We start from the raw sequence: 21,518 nt of genomic DNA, 5'->3' as shown, positions 1-21,518 counted from the left end.
GGTGAAGAACTGAGGCCTCTTGCTAAGAGCCACATGAGGGAGCCACCTCGGAAACAGATCTTATAACACAGCCAACCCTTCAGATGACTGTAGCCCCAGCTAACATCTTGACTGCAACCTTGGTGGGAGGTCCTGAGCTATTAGGCCAATTTCTAGCCCACAGAAACTTTCAGATAATAAAATGTTTGTTGTTTTAAGATATTAAAACATTCCACTCACTGCTCTCCCCCTTTGGCCTCCAGGAAGGTACTCCCTCCTGAATTTTCTTTTAGTCTCCTGGCTAGTCGGCTTGCCCCTGGAATACCAATACTCCTAAAGGCTTCTACTACCTTTATTGCTATCCCATCTCTTACTGACTTTAATCACAGCCATGGATAGTCATAATTAAAACTAAAATTTTCATGCCAGTGTCTCCTACCCTTTCTCCTAGGCTTCAGTTGTCCACTGGACAGCTCCATTTAAAGATTTTATTTATTTATTTGACACAGAGAGAGAGAGAGAGAGAGCGCGCGCAAGCAGGGGGAGCAGCAGAGGGAGAGGGAGAAGCAGGCTCCCCACGGAGCAGGGAGTCTGATGCGGGGCTTGATCCCAGGACCCTGGGATCATGACCTGAGCCGAAGGCAGCCACTTAACTATGCCACCCAGGCGCCCCTGGACAACTCTATTTAGATGTGGCCCCGGGCTCCTCATACTTACCTGAAATGGAATCTTCCTCTTTGCTCATCCTCCAACCTCACACCCGTCCCTCTTCCTGTCGCCCTTACAACGTTGAGCGGAACCTTTTTCCTTCCAGTTGCTTAGGTCAGAAATGTTGCTCCCAGCCATACTAGATTGCTCTTCATTTGCTGCTTTTAGAACCTTCAGAATTTGACTCCACCCAACATCTTTAGACTCATCTCTCAACTTTTCCTACAGGTTTTTCCAGCTTTACTTAATTACTTGTAGTTGCCAAATAATTCTTGCCACTTGAAGCACGTATGGCTTTGCACACGCCTCTTCCTAGAAATTTGCTTTTCTAGTCCTTGACCTATTGGCTTTTTAATTTTGTTAAGTTCTCCTTTCAGACTTTAGGGCAAGTGTCTTCTCAGTTTGACAATGCCCACAAATCTCTGTGCTTGCATTTAGCACTGTGTTTGCAATTCCTGAATTCCCTATCCTTTGTCGTGGGACAGCTTTCCATGGAGTTTCTCCGTGTCTTGTGACTGTTTTTATCCCAAACTATCTTTTCAAGATGTCTGCATAGCAAAGAGCCTTGGAAGATAGAGGTAGTGTCTCTCTCTGGGGCAGAGGGCAGATTTTATTTCCTGAGAAGTACGTCTCATACACATACACATACACATACACATAGTGTGCACAGTTTCTATGTAGGGTGTTCTGAATTACTCCTGGGGACAGAGAGGGCCCGGGGAACTAATTCAAACGTGAACCTTATGGTGCCTGCCATGCTACAAATAATAAAGTTCTTTGTCTCTGGCCTTCAAGTCTCGTGTCTTTTGCCAGCATTTATGAACCTATGAAACTATGGCGGACTAACTTGTAACATTAACTTGCAAGAATGGTAAAATCTTGGACTCTTCGTAGTTCTTGACACCTCTACACACACTGGACCATAAGTGCCTTGAGAGCAGGAAGTGCAGCTGTGTGGACTCTGCTTCCCCTGTGGGTGACACAAGGTAGTTGGTTGCTCTTTAAGTAGTGGCTGCTACTAATGCCGCTTTGGTCTAAAGGGCTTTGATGTTTTGGGGTTTTTTGTTGTTGGGTTTTTTGTTTTTGAGAGAGAGCGAGCAAGTGCACATGCAAGCAGAGCAGGGGCAGAGGGAGAGAGAGAATCCTAAGCTGTCTCCATGCCCAACTCCGAGTCCAGAATCTGATGAGGGGCTCCATCTCACCACCCTGAGATCATGACCCGAGCTGAAATTAAGAGTCTGACGCTTAACGGAGTGAAACACCCAGGCGCCCCAAAAGGGCTTTGAATGAAAGCATTAGAATATATTTACTGAATCCAACTCTGAAATAAATTGCCATCATTCTTCTCCTGGTTATTAGGTATTGTGTACATTCCTTGTGTTACTAGAGGCTAGAGCCTCAGGTCTGTGTTTTGTGGCAAAACGAAATTCTCTGGGGGTTAAAAATGCTACAGATAGTTCACAGCGTGAATAAGCCCTACTGCAGGTAATGGAGGTAACTGAGCACAGACTAGGTTTTCCAGGAAGGTGGTGTGTTATGCTGCATCTGGGTTGAGACCTAGGTCTCTGCCATTAGCTTCACAAAAGGCCAGAGCAAACAAGTTCCAGTGCAGCCAGGCTTATTTCCGCTCAACCTGTCTGAGCTTGACTGAAGGAATTAATGTGTTTTGGTGCCTGAGCAAAGACTCCTCCTTTGCTAACCCGTTACAGGAGCAGTTCCAACCATGACCAGGCAAGGTTGCTGGCTGGGCTTGCACACGGGAGGGTGTCCACCAGGATGCACCTTTAATCTGGGTTTGCCTTGTGAAGTCTATCTAGTTATCGTCTGGTTTAGGAGGAAGGTGGAATCTCGGCATTTGAGCAGAGGCGGCTTTCAGAGCCAGAGATGGGCGTTGGGGGAGGTTTTGCTCATTGTGTGTGGCGAAGGGCTATTAAAGACCACTTCGTCTCATTTAAACTTGTCATTTTATTGATGAGGAAATTGCGATATCGTAAGGATAAAATTCTGTGATGGGCGATTGATTCCAGAGCTTCAACTGACCCTATTTCTCATTAGACGGCTCATTTTTTCTTGTTCCCTTCGTTTCCTCACCCTTCGTGCACACTCAGGGAACTCGAGTGCAACATTCTAACGCCTGGTCAGAAAGATTCCTAAATTTTCTAGCAGGCTTGACTCATCAAGACAGCTCCGGTTGGGCGAGTGTGCAAAGCAGTCCGATCCCCTAAACCCGGAGGAGGAGGCAGAAGAGGAACCCAAAGGTGTGAAGCGAGGAAAAGGGGCGAGGCACCCTGAGGCAGGCTCAAATTTGTTCAGGGAGGGGCAGCCCAGGAGAGCCTTTCCCGCGGAGTCCGGCCCCGCGTGGCAGTAACACCTTGGTGGGAGGTGGACGAGGGAAGCGAGTGCGCTTGGGGCTGAGGGTGGCGCCCCTGGGCCGCATTCGCTCCCCCTGGGCCTGGAGAGAGAGTCTTTCAGAAGCGCACGCTGCACTTGCTCAGGGTAGACCGGGTAACGCTCAGCTGACTCCCTCCAGACGCCCCGTACGGAGACTGTCTCTGCAGAGTACGGGAACCACGGCTAAGGGGAGCTGGAGAGTTGTACGTGACCCCCGTGATGCGCAGCCGCACCCAGTGGCGCCCGGCCCCGCGCGGGCACGCGCCTGACGCCCCACCCCGCCCGTGAGGAGCGCGCGCGGGGCCTCCGCCCCATCCCTCGTACGCGCAGTCCCTGCCGCGCTGCCTCCGCCGTTCCCCGCCCCCTCGCCTTCGGGGCTGCCCTCGTCGCTGCCTGACCCGAGGTCCAGCAGGTTCTGCCTTTCCGGCCCCCACCAACGGACAGAAGCAGCCCACCCCGGGGGCGGGTGTGCCTTCGGTCCTCGTGGCCGTTCTGGAGCAGGTTGGGGTGGGCAGCGGGCGGCGTTGCGGGGGCCGGCGCGACGGACAGCCGCGGGGGCATCGGCGGGGTCCTGGCGGGGGGAGGACAGGGTTGCGGCGGGCGGAACGGTGTCTCCTTCACTTCGCCCTCCAGCCGGGGTAGCTGTAGCTGGACCCTGAGCGAGCCCAGCGGCCTCAGCTGCGAGCAGAGCGGCGGTAGCGGCCCCTCTCAGGAGACCACCAGGTACGCTGCGCCCGCGTCACTTGGCTGCCTAGGCCCCGGCGGCCAAACAGGACGCTTGAACCAGACTCGGGGTCGGCCCTGGCTCTCTTAAGATGGCCGCGCTGCCCCGCGGCTCCTCGCCTGTCTCTGTTTGAGACCCCCTTCTGGCCCCTTGACCTGCCTCTGACTCCCGCTGACCGCACTTCTTGTCCTTCCCGCAGATCACCTCTTCCTGTGGCCTCGCCATGGCGACCTACGGACAGAGCTGCGCGCGGCGTAAGTAGAGCCGAGATCTTTGCGGGATGGGGCGGGGTTGGCTGGACAGTCGAGTCGACCAGAAAACCGCAACTTATTTCCCCTAATCTCTCCAAGGACTTGGAAGTTCTCCCCTTTCGGTAGCCACTCTGTCGTCTGACCCCCCTCGCTCTGCGGAGGAGGGGCTGGGCTGCGAGATTTCGATGGAGGGTCTAGGCCAGGGGAGTTGGGTCTTTGGCCGCATTAACCTTTAGTTCTTGGACGTGCCTTTGACGAACTCAGAAGCAAGAAGTTACTAACTGTTGGGTTCGGCCTTTGGAGGATTGGGTCACTCTTTTAGAGGAAGTAGTAACCCCCTTTGTAAGAGCGCAAGGTCATTACATGTGCTCCTAAGGGCGTGGACGTGCTCTGTAGAATGAATGAGCTGTTGTAACCACCTCAGATCGCTTGTCCTTAAGCCGCGTAGCATTGGCCGAGGACTTGAGTGCCATATTAATATGCTTAAAGTGCCATTTGATATTTAGTTGATGTAGACACTGGTGAAACCTAGATGATCGTGTTTTTTCTAAGTTCCAACATTTAAATGTCCAGAGTGTTAATTACCTTTCTTTTCCCACTCTAGAATATTGGTTTAAGAACTCATTGAGGACACGAAGAGATCTGTTGGGGAGAGGACCTTGTCTTAGGTTTTGGTTTTATGTCATTAGCTTAAATCAGCCCATTCCAGTGAATTTTGGATGATATATCTGTGTATAGATATGTGTATGTATTTGATTCTTTGTACTTGTTGGGTCCTAAGAGGTGAGAGCCTGTAGGTACTGTGTACATTTAGGAATAGAAAGTCTGTTTTTTGGGCTTTGGAAGGAATCTCCCAAGTTTGTATAGCCACCTACCGTGGTTCTCCATTTTAGAAATAAATCTTTATTGGTGATATCTCATGGATCATTATAGTTTTACTGTAGCTCCTGGTAGTATCAAAAACATCTTCAACAAGTTGGACTGCTTGAATTTAAGGACAGTAGTGGGTCATAATCTAGTTCCTGGACAGAAAGTGGGAGAATAGAAAGGTTAATACTGAAATGTTTCTTCCCACCAGCAATGTGTATTCCTCCATCATATGCTGACCTTGGCAAAGCTGCCAGAGATATTTTCAACAAAGGATTTGGTAAGAATTTTTTTTTTTCCCTTTCAGATCAGAAGTGAAAATGTGTTTGGATTGCTTGGGGAAATTACTGATTTTTTCAAATTGTTAATATCTTGCTGTATTAGTTCATATAGTTCATTAGATACATCTAATGTATCATTAGATACATTTTAGATAAAATTTCTGTTAAAATGGTACTGTAATCACATCTCTCTCTAGCCCAGTTTCCTCCAATTTTTTCAAACTGTACTTTAAGGATTTTATCTGTAAGGAAAAAAAACAACTGTGCTTTCATTTCCTTCAGATATAGTTTAGGCCTTGGTTGACTAGAAGTATGATGTATTACTGTTTTGCTTTTGTGGTGACTCCTAGTGGGTTATGAGTTTTTTAAATGAATTTGGGTTTTCTTCCTGCAGGTTTTATTCCACATAAACTCCCTCTACTTTACATTATTTCCCTAGTTATTTAGATTATTTATCCCAAAGGAAGATACCTTTTTGGGATAATTGTTTTAAATGGCTGTATTATAATAAACTATTGGCTATTCTGAGATTTAAGTTGAGTTGACTTTCTGATCTGATATTTAGGTTTTAAAATGGTTTGAAAGCAAGTCTTTTTTTTTTGCCAAATATACACCAGAACACTAGGCAAAGCTACATAGACATGTTCTGTGCTGTATATATTAGTTTATATAGGATAATTAAAGTTTTCATTTAAATATGTTGTATCATTCCACATTTTTATGCCCCTCTGAACATATGAAGTCTTTCTGGTTTTTTTTTTTTTTTAATGTGTTGTCAGCTATTGGTATGCATCTTTTATACAAAAGAATCATTTTGATATCTTTTGCTCTCTACTTGAAGGTTTTGGGTTGGTGAAACTGGATGTGAAAACAAAGTCATGCAGTGGTGTGGTGAGTGTTAGATAACTCATTCTGATGACCCTTTATATAATTTTTCAACCCATAAAATAGTCACCATTGAAAAATGTACCCATTTATCTTGAAAAGGCAGAAGTTAATTTTGTTTTAAGGGATTTGAATGAAACCTGATTTACTTGGGCTTTGGATATGATTTCTGATTTTCAGGTGGTCCTTTGCCATATTACTGTGCATGCATGAGGAACTCAGAAAAGACTGGTTCTTTGGGACTCTTTACTCAGTAAGATTACAAGCTTGAAGTCAGGAAACCTGTTACACCTTTTTGTAATCCTTACTTTTTATGCCTAGTAAGCATTTTGAGTTCTGGGCATAAAAATACTTAGTAACTCTTAATTGAAGTGTACTAATCATTTATATAAAGGGCATATTCTAGCAGCCTTCTCTGGAAGATTTCCATGTGAATTTAGAGTCCTGATTTGACTATTTTAAAGATGGTAATATTTTGGTATTTGGATATCTTGATTCTGCCTGACTCAAAGAAAGTAAACTAAAATTTAATTTTGTGGAATTTTTTTTTCTTCAAAAATACTTTGATACTGGGTATGGGTATAGTGTGTGAATATTGAATATTGCTGGTTATTTTGATAAATTCTTGCTGTAATTGTTAACTCCCTTAGTGCATATAACTGATATTTATTAAAATTATTCATGTTGTAATTTCTTAATGCCCAGACTTGGATTTCTGGAATTTTATATTGGGTCATATCTGTCATTTCGCTTCTTTGGTCTGGAAGGAAGCCTGAGTATATTCACTGTGAGCGATTTACTTGCTCAAGGTACAGAGTAGTGACTTAGTGTTTGTTTTTTGTGTTCCCACTCTTAACCTCTTGAGGTCCCTTATAAACACTTGCTGTGCACTAGTTGAGACACAAAAGGCCTTCCAAAAGGAAGACTCAATCCTTGTGTTTAAAAAGCTTATCACTTGCTGATTGGAGATACAAAATAAATTTTAAACTGGGGAACACTGAGAGAAACATATCTAGTACTAGATTGGTTAATCAAAATCTTTGTTGGAGAAGAAAAGGATTTTTGTGGATAGGGTTAAAGTTTTATGGAATTAGGTTTGAGATCCTGAAGGATATATATGATCTGGATTCCATATAGTTTTTTTGATTTCTGTTTAATGTATATATCTCAATGTGGTACTGATCTTGTAGTATGTACCTGGCTGCAAATAAGTCCTATTAACAGCCGGTTCTGTTTTCTCACGTAAACTGCAGAGGTGTCCAGTTCATGCCAGAATGTAGAAGCCAGAGTATTTGGTGATGGAGTGAAGGGTGTAAGCTTGGCCATGGTATCATCTGGCCCAATTCGGGTCCCACTGTATGATCTTGATTTTGTGTCTTGAGAATTCCTTGGGTTTATATAGGCTGGCTCATAATCTATAGGCTGTCCGGAGGCAGAGTGTGGGTCCTCAAGAGTCATTAATCATTGTCATTCAGGATTAAAAAATACCTACTTCTACACATTCTCCATTCCTAGTATCTACTAGAAGAATATGCTCCATATATATTGTTTTAATAGTGCTTTTCTTTTGTATAGAGCACAGGAAAATGTGCAAAGCTTTCATAGTGCCTGTCCAACTTAATCCTCCAGCAGTAGATTTGTTACTACACTTGAGGAAACTGAGACCCAGAAAAGTTTAAGCGTCTTCCTCAGTGTTATTCATTTAGCAAATGACAGCCAGAACTAGATGCCAGGACTCCTCTAATTTTATATCCAGTGTTTTTTCCTAACATAATCCGGTGCTTTTTAATATGGGCGTTGAATGCCAAGCTTTGACTTGAAATTCCTGTTAAAGTGTCTTATTTCAGGAGATTGAGTCTGTCTCACTGCAGAGCAGTAGTTATACAAATGTTTTCTAAGTGAAGGATGATTGGCTTTTTCTCCTGTTGATACAGTTTTTGATACTTTCTCACTCTTGCAGGCATCACAATTTCAGGTCGAGTTTTCTTTACTAGTTTGGATCAGCTGTCTTTAGATTTGGCTTGTTAGTGGCCAAAGTATGTAGCCATCATTAGCAGACAAATTGTGAATCAGAATGCTCAGATGGTATTTTACTCTTTTGTCTTGGAAGTTTGCCTGTCTACCGAGCTAGATGTTCTGTAGCTGATTTTAAATTTCAGTAAGCCCTCCATATTATGCCTTCCTTTTCACTTGGTGTGCAGTTAGTTACTTGTTTTTGCTATAAACATAAGATTATATAATGCACTTCAAATTGATACCTGTATTAAATAGATTGGTTTTTAACTGATATTATCTATTGTACTTAATATAGTTTACATTATGAATGATATAAACCAGCTGTAGTATGAATCTCCTATAATTCCCTTTCCCTGCTTTTTTTCTTTTTAAATGAGAATGTTCAAGATTGTTGGGAAGGTGTGAAATCTGGTGAAGACTCTATCTCAGAAAAACAGAATATTGGGGTTACCGAAGATTTTAAATCTTTTCTCATGGCATGAGCTCCTACAGTGGGGTGCTTTCCTTTTAAGAATTTTCAGGAAGCAGAATCGCCTGAGTGGCTCAGTCATTTGAGCGTCTGCTTTTGGCTCAGGTCATGATCCTCTCATGTTGAGTGCCTCGGGTTCCCTGCTCAGCGGGGATCTTGCTTCTCCCTCTTCCCGCTCTCCACTAGTGCCCTCTCTGGCTATCTCTTGCTCTCAAATAAATAAATAAAATCTTTAAAAAAAAAATTTCCAGGAAACATTTCCTAATAGTGCTTCAGTTATTATGAATGCTCATTTTAGTGATGGGGGTCTGTGATTAACCACACTGACCTCTATAGTGTTTTATTTACCATCAGGCAGGTTGGATACAGTGCTAAAACGTTCGTTCCTCCCCTCTCCCATCCTGATTCTTGAATTCCAAATAAAATCACCTTAGCGGAAGTTTCCTTAAAAGGTGTTCAGTTTAGGGCGCCTGGGTGGCTCAGTTGGTTAAGCGACTGCCTTCAGCTCAGGTCATGATCCTGGAGTCCCCCCACATCAGGCTCCCTGCTCAGCAGGGAGTCTGCTTCTCCCTCTGACCCTCCCCCCTCTTGTGCTTTCTCTCTCTCTCATTCTCTCTCTCTCAAATAAATAAAATCTTTTAAAAAAAATAAAATAAAAAGGTGTTCAGTTTATTTGTTGAGAATTAGAAACAGGTTAACTTGTCATTGATTGGTTGAAAATGTAAGTAAGTAAGTGTAAGTAGGGTGGCACTTAGTAACTGACAGGCTAATTTGTTGTTTTTGTACATACAGTAGCAGAGTGTAGAAGTATTTGGGAAACCAGAAAAAAGGATTAGTGAAATTACTGTGTTTCAGTGGGCTTTTTGTGTATGTCAGGCAGTGATTCTTCCAGGCTTCCAAGAAAGTTCACGAAGTCATTTATTGTCTTACTAGGAATTCTCAACGTCTGGTTCATCTAATACAGACACTGGTAAAGTTACTGGAACCTTGGAGACCAAATATAAATGGTGTGAGTATGGTCTGACTTTCACAGAAAAATGGAACACTGATAACACTCTGGGAACAGAAATCGCAATTGAAGACCAGGTAACATTTTGAACATGTGTTTTAATATTAGTTTATTTTTGTATTTCAGAAAGGAAATATAGCTGAAAACAAATTCTTTTTCTTTCAAAATAGATTTGTCAAGGTTTGAAACTGACGTTTGATACCACCTTTTCACCAAACACGGGGTAAGCATGGACAGACATTTTTGTTTGCTTTAAATTTCATTTTTGTCTTTAAGTAATCTCTACACCCAATATGGGGCTCGAGCTCACAACCCTGAGATCCAAGAGTCACATGCTCTACCAACTTGAGCCAGCCAGGTGCCCCTTTATCTGCTTTAAATTTAAAAAGCATTTCTCTCCTGTTTCTTTAGGAAAGATGCACATTTAGTGTTTGATAGCTTAACTGCCTTGTGGTGAATTTCTTCTTCTGTTTCTGGAGCATGATGAGTACTATGGTTGCTGTTGTTGGTTTCCATTCAAATATTTGCCTTTTTTCATTGTGGACTAGGGTAATTAACATGTTTCTAATAAGCTTTGTGACTAATTATTAGTCCTGCAAAAGCAGTCTTCTCATGGTGGTGGAAGTCCAGTACATGGGATTCCATGTACCCTTGTTTTTTAGCTCACTGAGCTATATTTTCTTTACCTCTTAGGATTATGCTACTACTTTTACTCCCCAGTTACACTGCAGTTCATAAATTTGTCTTGTGCCCTTTGTGCAGAAGTTATGTATGTAAATCTTTCCCACTGGCATCAGTTTTAAGTCAGTTTGTTCTTTTTCCAGAAAGAAAAGTGGTAAAATCAAGTCTTCTTACAAGAGAGAATGTATAAACCTTGGTTGTGATGTTGACTTTGATTTTGCTGGACCTGCAATCCATGGTTCAGCTGTCTTTGGTTACGAGGGCTGGCTTGCTGGGTACCAGATGACTTTTGACAGTGCGAAATCAAAGCTGACAAGAAATAACTTTGCAGTGGGCTACAGGACTGGGGACTTCCAACTACACACTAATGTGTGAGTATCTCTTTTCTGGGATTATTGTGATATAGGACCTGGGGATGATATTGATGTCACCTGTTGTCTCTTACGAATCTAGGTACAATGTAAAGGATTTCTCTTAACACAAAAAGATCATCATCCTTGGGCATTTCTGGGCACCTCTCAAAGTATATAGTAAAAAATGTTAGTCTGACTTTTCGGTGCTGAGGAGTAACTGTTTTATATGAGGCTTGATGTGCTTTGGATTTTTAGGAAAGGCTAAGATGTTACCAAATTACCAGTATGTTCATTTGACTTAATTGTGATATGTGAGGTACTGAGTTGATGGGATTGCCTAAAATGTATGGTGTTTTTACCTAACCCATATTAGATGTATGTGTGAAAAGGACTTAATTTTTTCCCCTTATAAAATAAAGGATTGGTAAATAACAGAAGTGCAAAGAAGAAAACCAAATTTCTCATGACCCCACCACCTAGATAAATCTGTTGTTAATGTTTGAGAGTTTCATCTTTTTATATGTGTGTGTGTGACACACACACAAACACACACACACACAAATACATACCAGGCTGGTTTATAATTCTTTTCTACCTTAATACATTTTAATAATTTTACTGTAGCATTATGTATTCTTCAACATGATTGTTAGTGGCTGTGTGGTAATTCTGCTGGATGGATGTATCATGATTTATATGACCTCTTATTTTGGGGCGTAGGTTGAGATAAAGACCTTTTAAAACTTTCACGTTTTCAGTGGAATACTACAGACCAGTGTGAGCAATGCCTTTTATTTAATTATAATGCTACAATATCAGCCTAGTGCCATAGACGTTACATTGTCTATTCTGGATTTACAAATTTAACAATATCTTACAGCAATGATGGGACAGAATTTGGAGGATCAATTTATCAAAAAGTATGTGAAGATCTTGACACTTCAGTAAACCTTGCTTGGACATCAGGTACCAACAGCACTCGCTTTGGGATTGCAGCCAAATATCAGTTGGATCCCACTGCTTCCATTTCTGTGAGTACTACTGTGGGCTTAGAATGGGGTGGGGTCTTTGGTTGTGGGAATTCCATCTTTGGGTATATTGTGCTGAAAATTTGAACTGTGGTTCACACAATCCCTAGCTGACTCACAGGTTGGAATTAGAATTTGTAATGCTGCATGCATTTTTTGTGGAGGCAGTGTTAGAAGTTTGATATCCAGGTCATAGGAGTTTAACTCAAAAGCTGCTCAGTTTAGTGTAGATGATAACCCTGAGCTCCAAGCTGGTCTAAGCCCAGGGAAGCCACTGTTTCGGGGCCCCAGGCCAGGAGTAATAGTATTTTAATTGTTACTTTGTCTTTCTGTGTGGAATGATAGTACTTTGTTTACTTTGACTTTGTCTTTAGGGTTTACGAAATACCTTTTAGATTTGATCTTAGGGGTCAGTGGTGCAAATGGCATTTTGCAGGGGGAGATACCAAAGCTTTGAAGAAAAAGGACTTCGATCACTGCTAGGGAAGGAGAGTGGGAAGAAGGGCTTGTGTGTCTTTTGATTTCCCTCCTGTCTAGGGTGACCAGCTAGCTCAACCTGCTTTGCCTGGGACTATTCCAGCCTTAGTATTAAAAGTCCTGCACCCCAAGGACTCCCTCCCGCCGTGGTGGATGACCACTCTGCTCCTGTCCTTGGGCTTTTTTGCTACTTCCTCCTTCAGTCATAGTGGGTTTGGGGCAGGAGGGAGTGCAGTGTCTGTAGAGGCGCTGGCTCTGGTTTCAGCAGCTGTTCCTGTGTGTCAGGTCAGGCACTGCCTGGTACTGTATGTACTAGGAATGAAAGAAAGTTAAACCTTTCTGTTACATAAAGTGGTAATTCATTCCTGAGAGCAATGTTTTTTGAAAATTTGGGCAGTTAAGCTTTAGCCCCATTCTTATTTTATGTTAGCAGCTGTCATCAGAGAGCATGAGAAGCATCCAGAAGGCTTTTCCCATTGGCAAGGCAGTGATTTCATTTATTTTTCCTTTCTCTGTTTCTCGTTGCACTGTAACAGTGAAAACCTTAGGATTCACACAGTACACTACTCCCTGGTAGCTATGTTGCTCTTCTCTTCAAATGTATGTCTGTGGCAGCAACACGGATTTAATGTGAGCCAGTGTAGTGCTCTCATAGTGTAAAATGGGAAGGCAGCTTTGGATCTGTGTGCCATTGAGTGACTTCTGGGGACTCGTTTGGAAATGTATCTAGCATTTCCTACCCAAGTATTCTGCTCTGCCCCCAATTAAGCATCACCCTGAAGTATTGCTTAATGTCCCATCACAGTTTGGTAGTTTACTTCTATTCTAACAGGAGAAACTTGTATCCAGTTGTCTGAGGCTCTTAATTTGTTGGGCACAAGGTGGTCACTAGTGGGGCATTTCTTCTTAGACTAATAGCTCACTTGGTTATTGGTGGCTTCTGAAGACTTGGCTATCCTGCCATGTGAACGCAAGTGCTGTTTATATGACTTCTGCCTGTAGTTACATATTTCTCTCTCTGGACTGTTTCGATGTTACACATTATAAGAGTGAAGACATCAAATAATTTCCAAATCTGTTTTGATCCCAGAGGCTGTCACCTTTTTACTACCAAGAACATTGTGTCCTACTGACAGTATGACTTGGAGTTTAATGGATAAGAATTAAGTGGCACCTAGCTTTTGTTTGGCTTAGTAACAGTGTTAAATTTTATTTATTTTACTTCTTAAATGTTATGAAATCTTTATCTTATACACGTCTTTTTTAAATTTAAATTCAGTTAGCCAGTATATAGTACATCATTAGTTTTTGATGTAGTGTTCATTGATTTATTAGTTGTGTATAACACCCAGTACTAATCACAGCACGTACCCTCCTTAATGCCCATTATCCAGTTACCCCATCCCTCCTCCCCTTCTGCAACCCTCAGTTTGTTTCCCAGAGTCGAGAGTCTCTCATGGTTTGCCTAAATTATATTATTTCACATGTGAATAAAAAAGCGGAACACTTCATAATTGTATAATAGGGAAACTAGGGGTTTTGTCTCTCAATTCAAAAAAATTTTTACAGTTGTTTTTGCATTTTATTTTAGGCAAAAGTCAACAACTCTAGTTTAATTGGAGTGGGCTACACTCAGACTCTGAGGCCTGGTAAGTATTCTTGATAAGTAGGATTGGTGGTTTTGTTGTTGTTGTTGTTGTGTTTTTTAAGTAGGATTGGTGTTTTAAAAATTATTTTTTATTTCTCAGATTCTTTATAAACCCTTCAAAGAGTACGATGAACACGTTTACCTTTTGCCAGTTTTATTTATTTATTTATTTTATTTTGCTGGGCTGTTTGGAAGTTGCACCTATCCTGACACTTCCCTAAATGCTTCAGCATGTGTCTATTCAGAAATGAGACCGTTCTGGTCTGCATAACCATAATACCATTATCACACCTAAGAAATTTAATAGTCCATATTATTTAATTTCCATTCTGTAGTCACTTTCCTCATTTGTACCTGAAATGCCTTCTAGTATTGTTTATTTCTCTAATCAAGGTTCACTCATTGCTTTCATTGTTTGGTCTCTGTAGTCTCATTTACTTTATGTAGTATTTTGAGCCTTATATTTTCTAGAGCAGTACTTATCAGACTTCAGTGTGCATGAGTCACCTGGGGACTCTTGCTAAAATGTACATTCTGATCCAATAGATCTGGAGTGAAGGGTTCTGTCTTTCTAACAAGCTCTTAGGTGATGCGAGTATCACTGGTTCTTGCCACCATTTGAATAGCAAGTTCTAAAGCACTTGGAACTTTTACTCTGTTCAAATAGGGATATTCCCCCAGACTTTCGGTTTTGGCCTTTTTGAAAGCTCAAGAAAAGACAAGTACGAAGAACACCTGTATACCCTTCCCCACATTCACTAATATCTACCACATTTGTTTTTTCCACGTCTGCATACATAATCCCTTTTTCCCACAGTCCCTTTTCATTTATTTAAATGTCTGTTTTGCAGACATGCAGACACATCTACCCAGCATGCATATCCCGAGTAAGACATTTTTCTTCATAACTACAATACCACTGTCACAGCTAAGGAAATTACCATTAGTTGAGCAGTACAAATATGTAGTCTGTATTCAGTTTCCCCCACTTGTCTCTTTATTGTAGTTGTCCTGGTCCACTTATGATTGTCGTTTAGTGTCTAATAGTCTGGATAGTGTTTTGAATGTTCCTGTATTTTCTAGAACACTTTTTGAACTTATTTTTAATGATCTGTGACTTCACAGATTCCTTAACCTAGGATGGGACCACCTGAATTCTGTCTGGTATCTCCAGGACTCCCAAGTGCCCTCTGGTGGTTGGCAGTAATAGGTCATCTGGCAGGCTGAGGGAGGGACAGGCAGGCTCTGGGGTGATTATTAAAGACTGCAGACTCTTGAGGTGTTTCAGGCAAATCATGGTTGCCTGCCTTTTTTTACAGGTGTCAAGCTTACACTGTCTGCTCTGGTAGACGGGAAGAGCATCAATGCTGGAGGCCACAAACTTGGGCTTGCCCTTGAGTTGGAAGCTTAATCCAGCTGAAAGAAACCTCTGGGAATGGATATCAGAAGATTTGGCCTTAATATATTTCCAGTGTGACCAGCAGGCTCCCCCCCCCAAGAAGGTGATCAAATCAAAGGATGATCTAAACAAGAGCTGTATTTTAAATATTTAGACAGTTCCTTGTTAGCTGGTTTCTAGTTGAATTGGTTATCTATCTAGTTACCAGTGCTGCAGTCGTGCAGTCACCTATACATTATTTAAATGTATTTAACTGTTAAATGCGCTACCCACCAATAATGAAATAGACCTTTATGAAAACTGTGCAATTGTGTGCATGTTTATTTTTATGTTCCTATTAACATTGAAAATTGCCATTGAACAAAATGGATCAGTGGAAGTTTTAAGATGAGGTTAAAAAATTTTTGTTAAATCCAGCCCATCATTAGAATTACTTTTGGTATCCCCAAACATTACAGATTATGAATAAAAACAAGTATACATAATTAATGACTCCCAAGTATTTGCAGAGTTTAAACATTTGCCAGGGTCAGATCTCCCTTGTATGTCACTAGTACCTTATTTTTCTGGTGAGCATTTTGCTTTTTACCTAAATCTGTGCCATAAAGTCCTCTGTGTCCCTAAAGTAACTCCACAAACTTTTTGGACTACAATAAAATAAGAGGATATATGCCTTTATACCTTCAGTTTGTAAGTTTGTCCAGAATTCCATTGGATCATTGAAGAGGTGGTGCTGAAGGCTGTATACACACGCCATACCCCTGTGAGCTATTGCTGTGGGAAGTGAACTAGGCCCTAGGTGGGATGGGACGAGGTGTAGGCAAATGGAGTGAGGTGTCAGTAACCAGAGGGACTTGAGAAGGGAGTATATGGGCCTCCGTGAGAGGTCATGAATCATCTCTTTCTAGGCAGACACTGAAAGGGTTGGGCCTAAGTGGGAGACCAGAAGCAGTGCCTTCAGGCTTTGTGGCCATTGGCCTTCATCTGCACTGGGGCTGAATGACAGAAATTAATAGGTGATTCTGGTTGGAAAAGTAGGAAACAGCAAGTGTTTTTGATGGGAGAAGATAGTTTGAAGGGTGTGATCAGAGGTTAGAGAAGGGAGAGGATAGAGAAGGGAGTTCAACATATTTATACTATTAGACCTGAGGTACCATTTGAAGCCTAAGAGGGAACAGGTAAGAAAATGTACTTTGAGACTCATTACCCAAAAAAGTGATACATGCTGAAAATTTCCAGGTCAGAAAGAATCTGATGAGAGATTAGAAGCTCAAGCAAGCTTTCCACTGTGGGGTGATAAAGAGGCTCCTCCTGATCTATGTATGTGCTAAGGGACTGCCAAGAATGGCCTGTGTGAATAAGACACACGTGATTTAATGGCAGACAGTTGGAATTTGAGCCAGTTTGCTTGAGTCAGGATCTTTTGCTAGGTCAAACAGTTTTCCTGTTTGATGTCTGCAAGTTAGGTGTGAAAGCACGTCTGCTTTTGGGATTCTCAAGAGAGGTGTGAAGTAGATGAGACATCTCTGAAACTCCACCTGGTGGGGAGGAACTGGTCATAGGCCTGTGACTTCTGAAGCCCCCTGGATGACCCACTGCCCCAGAGCTAACAGGTGGCCTTCCCTCAGCTGTGGCTGGATTTTACCGCGTCCAGTACTCAGGATTGGGGTGTGGCACAAGTGAGTTAGCAGTTGGTCAGAGACACATTTAAGAGTAAAGTAGACGTATTTACCCAGGTGCATCCTAATTAACGTTTTTAGCATGCGGGAGAGAGAAGGTTCCTGGGGCCCTGAGGGTTGCATAAAATGCCAGGTTTGTCCCAGGAGGTGTAGGATTATGGAAGTTGCCAGCTATGGGCCCCTGTGGCCTTGTTTCTAATAGTCTCCAGCTTTATAGCACCCAGGCCTAATCCAGTGGTGGCAAAACCTAATTGTATTCTAGGCTGATGCAGTTAGTCGAACACTTCATATTTGTACCTGATACTCATCTGTGTTGGTGTGGAGATAGGATCTTCCTGTGGGATTGGGATTAGGGAGGTCTAGATGGAGAGAAGTGAAGCACCTGGCTCCCTGGCCACCACCTCTTGTAGATGTTGGTGTGGGAAAGCCTAACTATATCCATCTTCCTGTGGGGAACTTTTTAAAAAAACTGCCATACTGATAGTCTGCTCCCTCTAGGCCTGTTTACTTCACACCTTTCTGGCCAGTGATCCCCCCCAGGCCCTCACCTTCCTCCAGGACTTCAGGGGGAGGACAGGTATATGCTCCAACCTTGAGGTCCTCAGGTTTAAGTCAAGTGGCCTGGTTCTCAGAGGTGATGTCCACTGAGCAGAGCCTCCACTGCAGAGGTGAGGTCGAGCTGACAGTTCTGTGAAAACATGGGCAAATAGAACTGGCATAACCTATGAAAGCGCCCAGTGACAAACCTGGTCTGCTCTAAGGCGGTTTCCTTGTTCCTTGTCGGACCCCAGATAGGGTTTCCAGTCAGTTCCAGCTGCACCAAACAAGACCGTTCACTGGCCCCTCCTAGGAAGTGAAGTAGGAGGGAGACCAATGGGTGGGGGTTCTACCCAGCTGCCCGCCCTCAGATCCTGTCGAGTGGGGGCAAACCTGAGGAGCTGGGGTCCTGTATGTGGCCAGGTCAATCAAAACTTTATTTCCTGCTACCAGTCAGCTGGAGGCTCCTACTCAGGCTATAGACCTGGTGCCAGGTGGCCCTCAGGACTGTGCCAGGGAGGGGATGATGTCTATGACCTCAAGGCCCCCATTTGCTTTAGGACCTGCCAGTGCTGGACTTTCCCTCCCTATCCCACTTTTGCGCCACATACAGAGGCTCAAAAGATCGTGTCCCAGGCCCCACTTTATTGTCGAATTTAAAACTCAGGGTTGATGTCTGGGGTTCCCAGGTCCCCTTCCTTGAGGCCACCCGCTAGGGGCCGGCCCTAGATCTTGAAGGCTAAGGTGAGGCCGTCGCCCAGAGGCAGGAGGCTGATGTGGACCCTGGCGTCCCGCAGGATGCGCTCGTTCAGGTTTCGCACGCACTGGGCCTCGGTGTCCCCTGGTTGAGGCTGTAACACCTCTCCGCGCCACAGGACCTGAGGGGGGGCGGGGCATCACGGGGGCGGGGTCAGGGCCGAGGGGCACGGTGCCTAAGGGAGAGGCGGGGCGAGGGAGCGGCTTTCATGCGTGCACTGGGCGGGGCTTTGTGGCATGGGGGCGGGGTACGGGGAGGAGCCAAGAGAAAAGACAGGAGACGCAGCCCGGGAGGGTTCGTTCTTCCCCTTACACTGAGGACCGCGAGGATGCCTCCGGGGCGCAGCAGCTGCAGGCACCGCTCATAGTAGGCGGTGCAGTTCTCCTTGTCCGCGTCCACCACGGCCATGTCGAAGGTGCCGGCCTCGCCCGCGACCAGGAGTTCGTCTTGGGGGGGAGGGGGGGGCAAATGCGGCTGAGTCCGCAGCCCCAGCGGTCAGAAGCCCCTGCCCAGGCCTGCCCAGGCGCTGTGACTATTCAGGGACTTTGGCCTGGAGGGGCGCCCTGCCACCCAGCATGTGGCCGCATGGCAGCGGCGAGGCCAGGAGGCAGGGGGCTGTCACTGCCCCAAGCCCGCCCAGCGGATCTGGTCACTAGCTCACGCCCAGTGGCTCCACTTGGAAAATGGTGCCAAGGCCCCTTCCACTCCGTTGCTCACCCAGGGTCTCCAGGGCGGGCTTCAACCGAAGGTCGATCTTGTGCTCCTCCTCAGCCTGCGGAAGGAGTGGGGTCAGAGCCAGCAAGTCCCTTCTCCTGGAGCTGGGAGTGGCCAGCCTCCAAGGGCCTGATGAGGGCCTCAAATGTGTGGGACACTCACCTGCCTCCACAGGGGCCGCCCCAGCTCCGGGGGCCCCGGGTTCACCTCACAGGTCACCACGCGCCCGGCCGGGGGCAGCGCCAAGGCCAACGCTAGGGCTGAGTAGCCTGTGAAAGTACCTGGGGGCAAGGGACATGGACAGGCTCAGGCCAGAGTAGGGGGACATCCCGGTGACTTCGGCCCCCAGTGATCCCGGCCGTGCGCCCTACCCAGGTCCAGAGCCTTCTTGGCCTTGATGAGCCGCGCCAGGTTGGCCAGAAGCTGGGCCTGCTCACGGGTCATCATGGAATCTCCCTGGGGCTGCTCCAGGGTCAGCTGTGGGGAGAGGGTCGCGCCAGCACTGCCAGTCACCCAGCTCCTCCCCGGAGCTCCATAACCCCCTCCAGGTGCGCGGCCGTGGGCGTGGTCCCGGGACGGGCCCTCAGGGAACGCCCACCGCGCCCAGCCGGCTGTGTCCCGGAAGCCCCAAGAGCGCCATGGCCCAGCCCAAGGTCACACAACCACGTGGGACCCGCTGGGTCCGAGGTGGGCGCCTGTTCCCGCCCCTGGCCCTGCTGACCAGCCGCAGGCTCCGCAGCGCCGGGTGCTCCCGCATGGAGCGGCTCAGCAGATACTGCCACAGGGGGCTGTCTTCAGGGGGCAGCAGGCGCTTCTCTCGCCGGGATCGCCAGGGATGGAACCGGCTCCCTGCCAGGGAGGAGTCCTGGGTCAGGGCCTGGGGCTCTGGGGCGCCAGGGCTGAGCTTCAGCCGCAGCCAGCCTCGCGGAGTCACGGGCTCGGCTCCCGCACCTGCCCCGCCTGCGGGGGCTCTGCGGGTGGGTTCCGCGGGCCCCGCCCTACTCACCCAGGAAGAGGCCGGTGGCCAAGGCGGCGCCCAGCGCGGCCGAGCCCAGGGCCAGCGCGGCGGGCACAGAGAGCCGGGGTGCGGGATGGATCATGGTGCGACCAGGAGGCAGCCACGTACGGGTCACTTGGCTGGGCCTCCTGGGCCCACACTGGGATCCGCCTGCCCTCCAGGCTCCGCCCTGTCCCGGCACTGCCCGCGGAGCTGCGGTCTCGAACGCCATCTGGCGACCGCACAGCTTTACTGCAAGTCCCCCTAGAGCGAGCCGGGCGCCATCTGGTGGCTGCACTGGGAACTGCACCCAGAGAGGGGCGCAAGCCCAGCATGCGGTGTCTGGGTTTTTCTTGCCGGCCCCTCAGGTCTGCCGTCCTGGGTCAGGGAGGAAGAATGTGATGCCCCCTCCTGGGTGTATGCTTCTTATTGCTCCTGTTTTTGCTGGGGCCCTGCGGCATATGTGGGTGGGTGGGCCCTCGGTGTAACAGGGTAGTAATGAGTACAACGTGATAGAAATGACAGGAGCTCTGAGAGGGACTGAGAGAATTAGGGGAGGCTTTTTGGGGGAGGTGAGTAAGGGTATCCGGTTGAAGGAGTGAAGGACGACCTGGTTTGGGGACAAAACCAGAGGTGGGGTTTGGGAGTCCTGAGACAGGTCTCGTTGATGGGGCTCTGAGACAAGATTCTTAGAAAACTTCCCTTTGGCGCCAGACATGGGTGTGAGCTCTTGGGGCCATCATTCTCAGCCTGTTTCCTTTATGGAAAACAGGAACCACAGGCTTACCGCAAACGGCACCAGATCACACAACCTGGCACACAGTAGGTGCTCAGTAAATGGCAGCTGTTGGGGTGGAGATATTTTGGGGAGGAAAGTGGTGGAAGGGCAGCTGAGGTCGGCTCGCAGTGCTGTTCTGCAGGGACACGATCCAGTGAGCACTGATGGAGCGCCTTTTGTGACTCAAAGTGGGGAAGGGGAAAGAAGCTGTGCTGGCGCGTATTCTTAGGGAAGCTACATTCGGGGAACACAGCACACACAAAAATGGGGGGCAACTCCACTTTCACCATTTCCTCTTCTGCAAAACGGGGTTATTAAGAATCCCCCCACTCCCCCGCAGGGGATGAAATGAGAAAATCCCGGTGAAGGACTTAACACAGGGCCGGCCCTGAGTGGGCCCTACCTGTTACATTTAAAAGGAGTTAAAGTCCAAAGGGCAGACGGTCATCCGACTGCGGCTCAAGGTCACCTCCCCGGGCGTGCCTGCTCCCACAGCCCATTGAATGTCCAGACCAGAGCTGCACCGGGGCTGCCCAGGGGAGGCTCAGACTCCGAGGCCCGGAGGCAGGTTTATCGAGGTTTGGGGGTGGTGCGTGCGGCCGCGGCGTGGCTGAGGCTGAGGATCGGAGCGAGCTGGACACAAACTCGGAGCACAGCGCTGGGAAGCCGCGCAGGAGGAGATCCAGTTGCGGTGGAGGCTCCGGGAGCCGACGACCGGACCTCGAGGGAGACACAGGGGCGGGACTGACCCGGGGCGCGGGGTGGAGCCGGCTGCGCGGGGGCCTGGCTGGGGTGCTGCCGGGTGGGCCCTCGGCCGCGGTCCCGGTTCCCCGCGGTCCGGCCGGCGCCCTGCTTCGAGGGGAAGCGCCTTCCCCCTTACCGGGTGGCCC

At 46.5% G+C, this 21,518-nt stretch overlaps 2 protein-coding genes across 2 annotated transcripts; one reads left to right on the top strand and one right to left on the bottom strand.

The window, feature by feature from the left end:
- The first annotated feature begins 3,641 nt into the window (after nucleotides 1–3,641).
- VDAC2 (voltage dependent anion channel 2) lies at nucleotides 3,642–15,474 on the top strand. Its single transcript, XM_025850447.2, has 10 exons — nucleotides 3,642–3,801; nucleotides 4,002–4,056; nucleotides 5,132–5,200; nucleotides 6,043–6,092; nucleotides 9,505–9,657; nucleotides 9,751–9,803; nucleotides 10,405–10,632; nucleotides 11,495–11,645; nucleotides 13,711–13,768; nucleotides 15,087–15,474. The coding sequence occupies exons 2-10, from the start codon at nucleotides 4,026–4,028 to the stop codon at nucleotides 15,176–15,178; spliced, it is 885 nt and encodes a 294-aa protein (XP_025706232.1). The 5' UTR covers nucleotides 3,642–3,801; nucleotides 4,002–4,025; the 3' UTR covers nucleotides 15,179–15,474.
- A 2,533-nt stretch (nucleotides 15,475–18,007) lies between these two features.
- Nucleotides 18,008–20,051, bottom strand: COMTD1 (catechol-O-methyltransferase domain containing 1). The gene is made up of 7 exons (XM_025850558.2): nucleotides 19,860–20,051; nucleotides 19,575–19,702; nucleotides 19,225–19,330; nucleotides 19,016–19,134; nucleotides 18,857–18,911; nucleotides 18,452–18,585; nucleotides 18,008–18,260 (listed from the first exon to the last, which is right to left on the bottom strand). Exons 1-7 carry the CDS (start codon nucleotides 19,951–19,953, stop codon nucleotides 18,108–18,110), a joined length of 789 nt encoding a protein of 262 aa, XP_025706343.1. The 5' UTR covers nucleotides 19,954–20,051; the 3' UTR covers nucleotides 18,008–18,107.
- Between the last annotated feature and the right edge of the window lie 1,467 nt (nucleotides 20,052–21,518).

This window comes from Callorhinus ursinus, unplaced genomic scaffold (genome assembly GCF_003265705.2).
Source record: "Callorhinus ursinus isolate GAN/ISIS: 27379988/994484 unplaced genomic scaffold, GSC_fseal_2.0 scaffold31, whole genome shotgun sequence".
Lineage (NCBI taxonomy): Eukaryota > Metazoa > Chordata > Mammalia > Carnivora > Otariidae > Callorhinus > Callorhinus ursinus.
Note: the sequence above shows the minus strand (reverse complement) of the source record. Positions and strands in the feature narration are given on the sequence as shown.

What these genes read in the sequence shown, in the direction of transcription:
- VDAC2 (XM_025850447.2), top strand. Translation starts at nt 4,026, where the DNA reads ATGGCGACCTACGGACAGAGCTGCGCGCGGC. An exon ending in TATTTTCAACAAAGGATTTG is followed by an intron (nt 5,201 to 6,042) that starts GTAAGAATTTTT and finishes CTCTACTTGAAG; the next exon opens with GTTTTGGGTTGGTGAAACTG. An exon ending in CAAAGTCATGCAGTGGTGTG is followed by an intron (nt 6,093 to 9,504) that starts GTGAGTGTTAGA and finishes TTGTCTTACTAG; the next exon opens with GAATTCTCAACGTCTGGTTC.
- COMTD1 (XM_025850558.2), bottom strand. Translation starts at nt 19,953, where the DNA reads ATGATCCATCCCGCACCCCGGCTCTCTGTGCCCGCCGCGCTGGCCCTG. An exon ending in CGCTGCGGAGCCTGCGGCTG is followed by an intron (nt 19,331 to 19,574) that starts GTCAGCAGGGCC and finishes CTCTCCCCACAG; the next exon opens with CTGACCCTGGAGCAGCCCCA. An exon ending in GCATCCTCGCGGTCCTCAGT is followed by an intron (nt 18,261 to 18,451) that starts GTAAGGGGAAGA and finishes GCCCCCCCTCAG; the next exon opens with GTCCTGTGGCGCGGAGAGGT.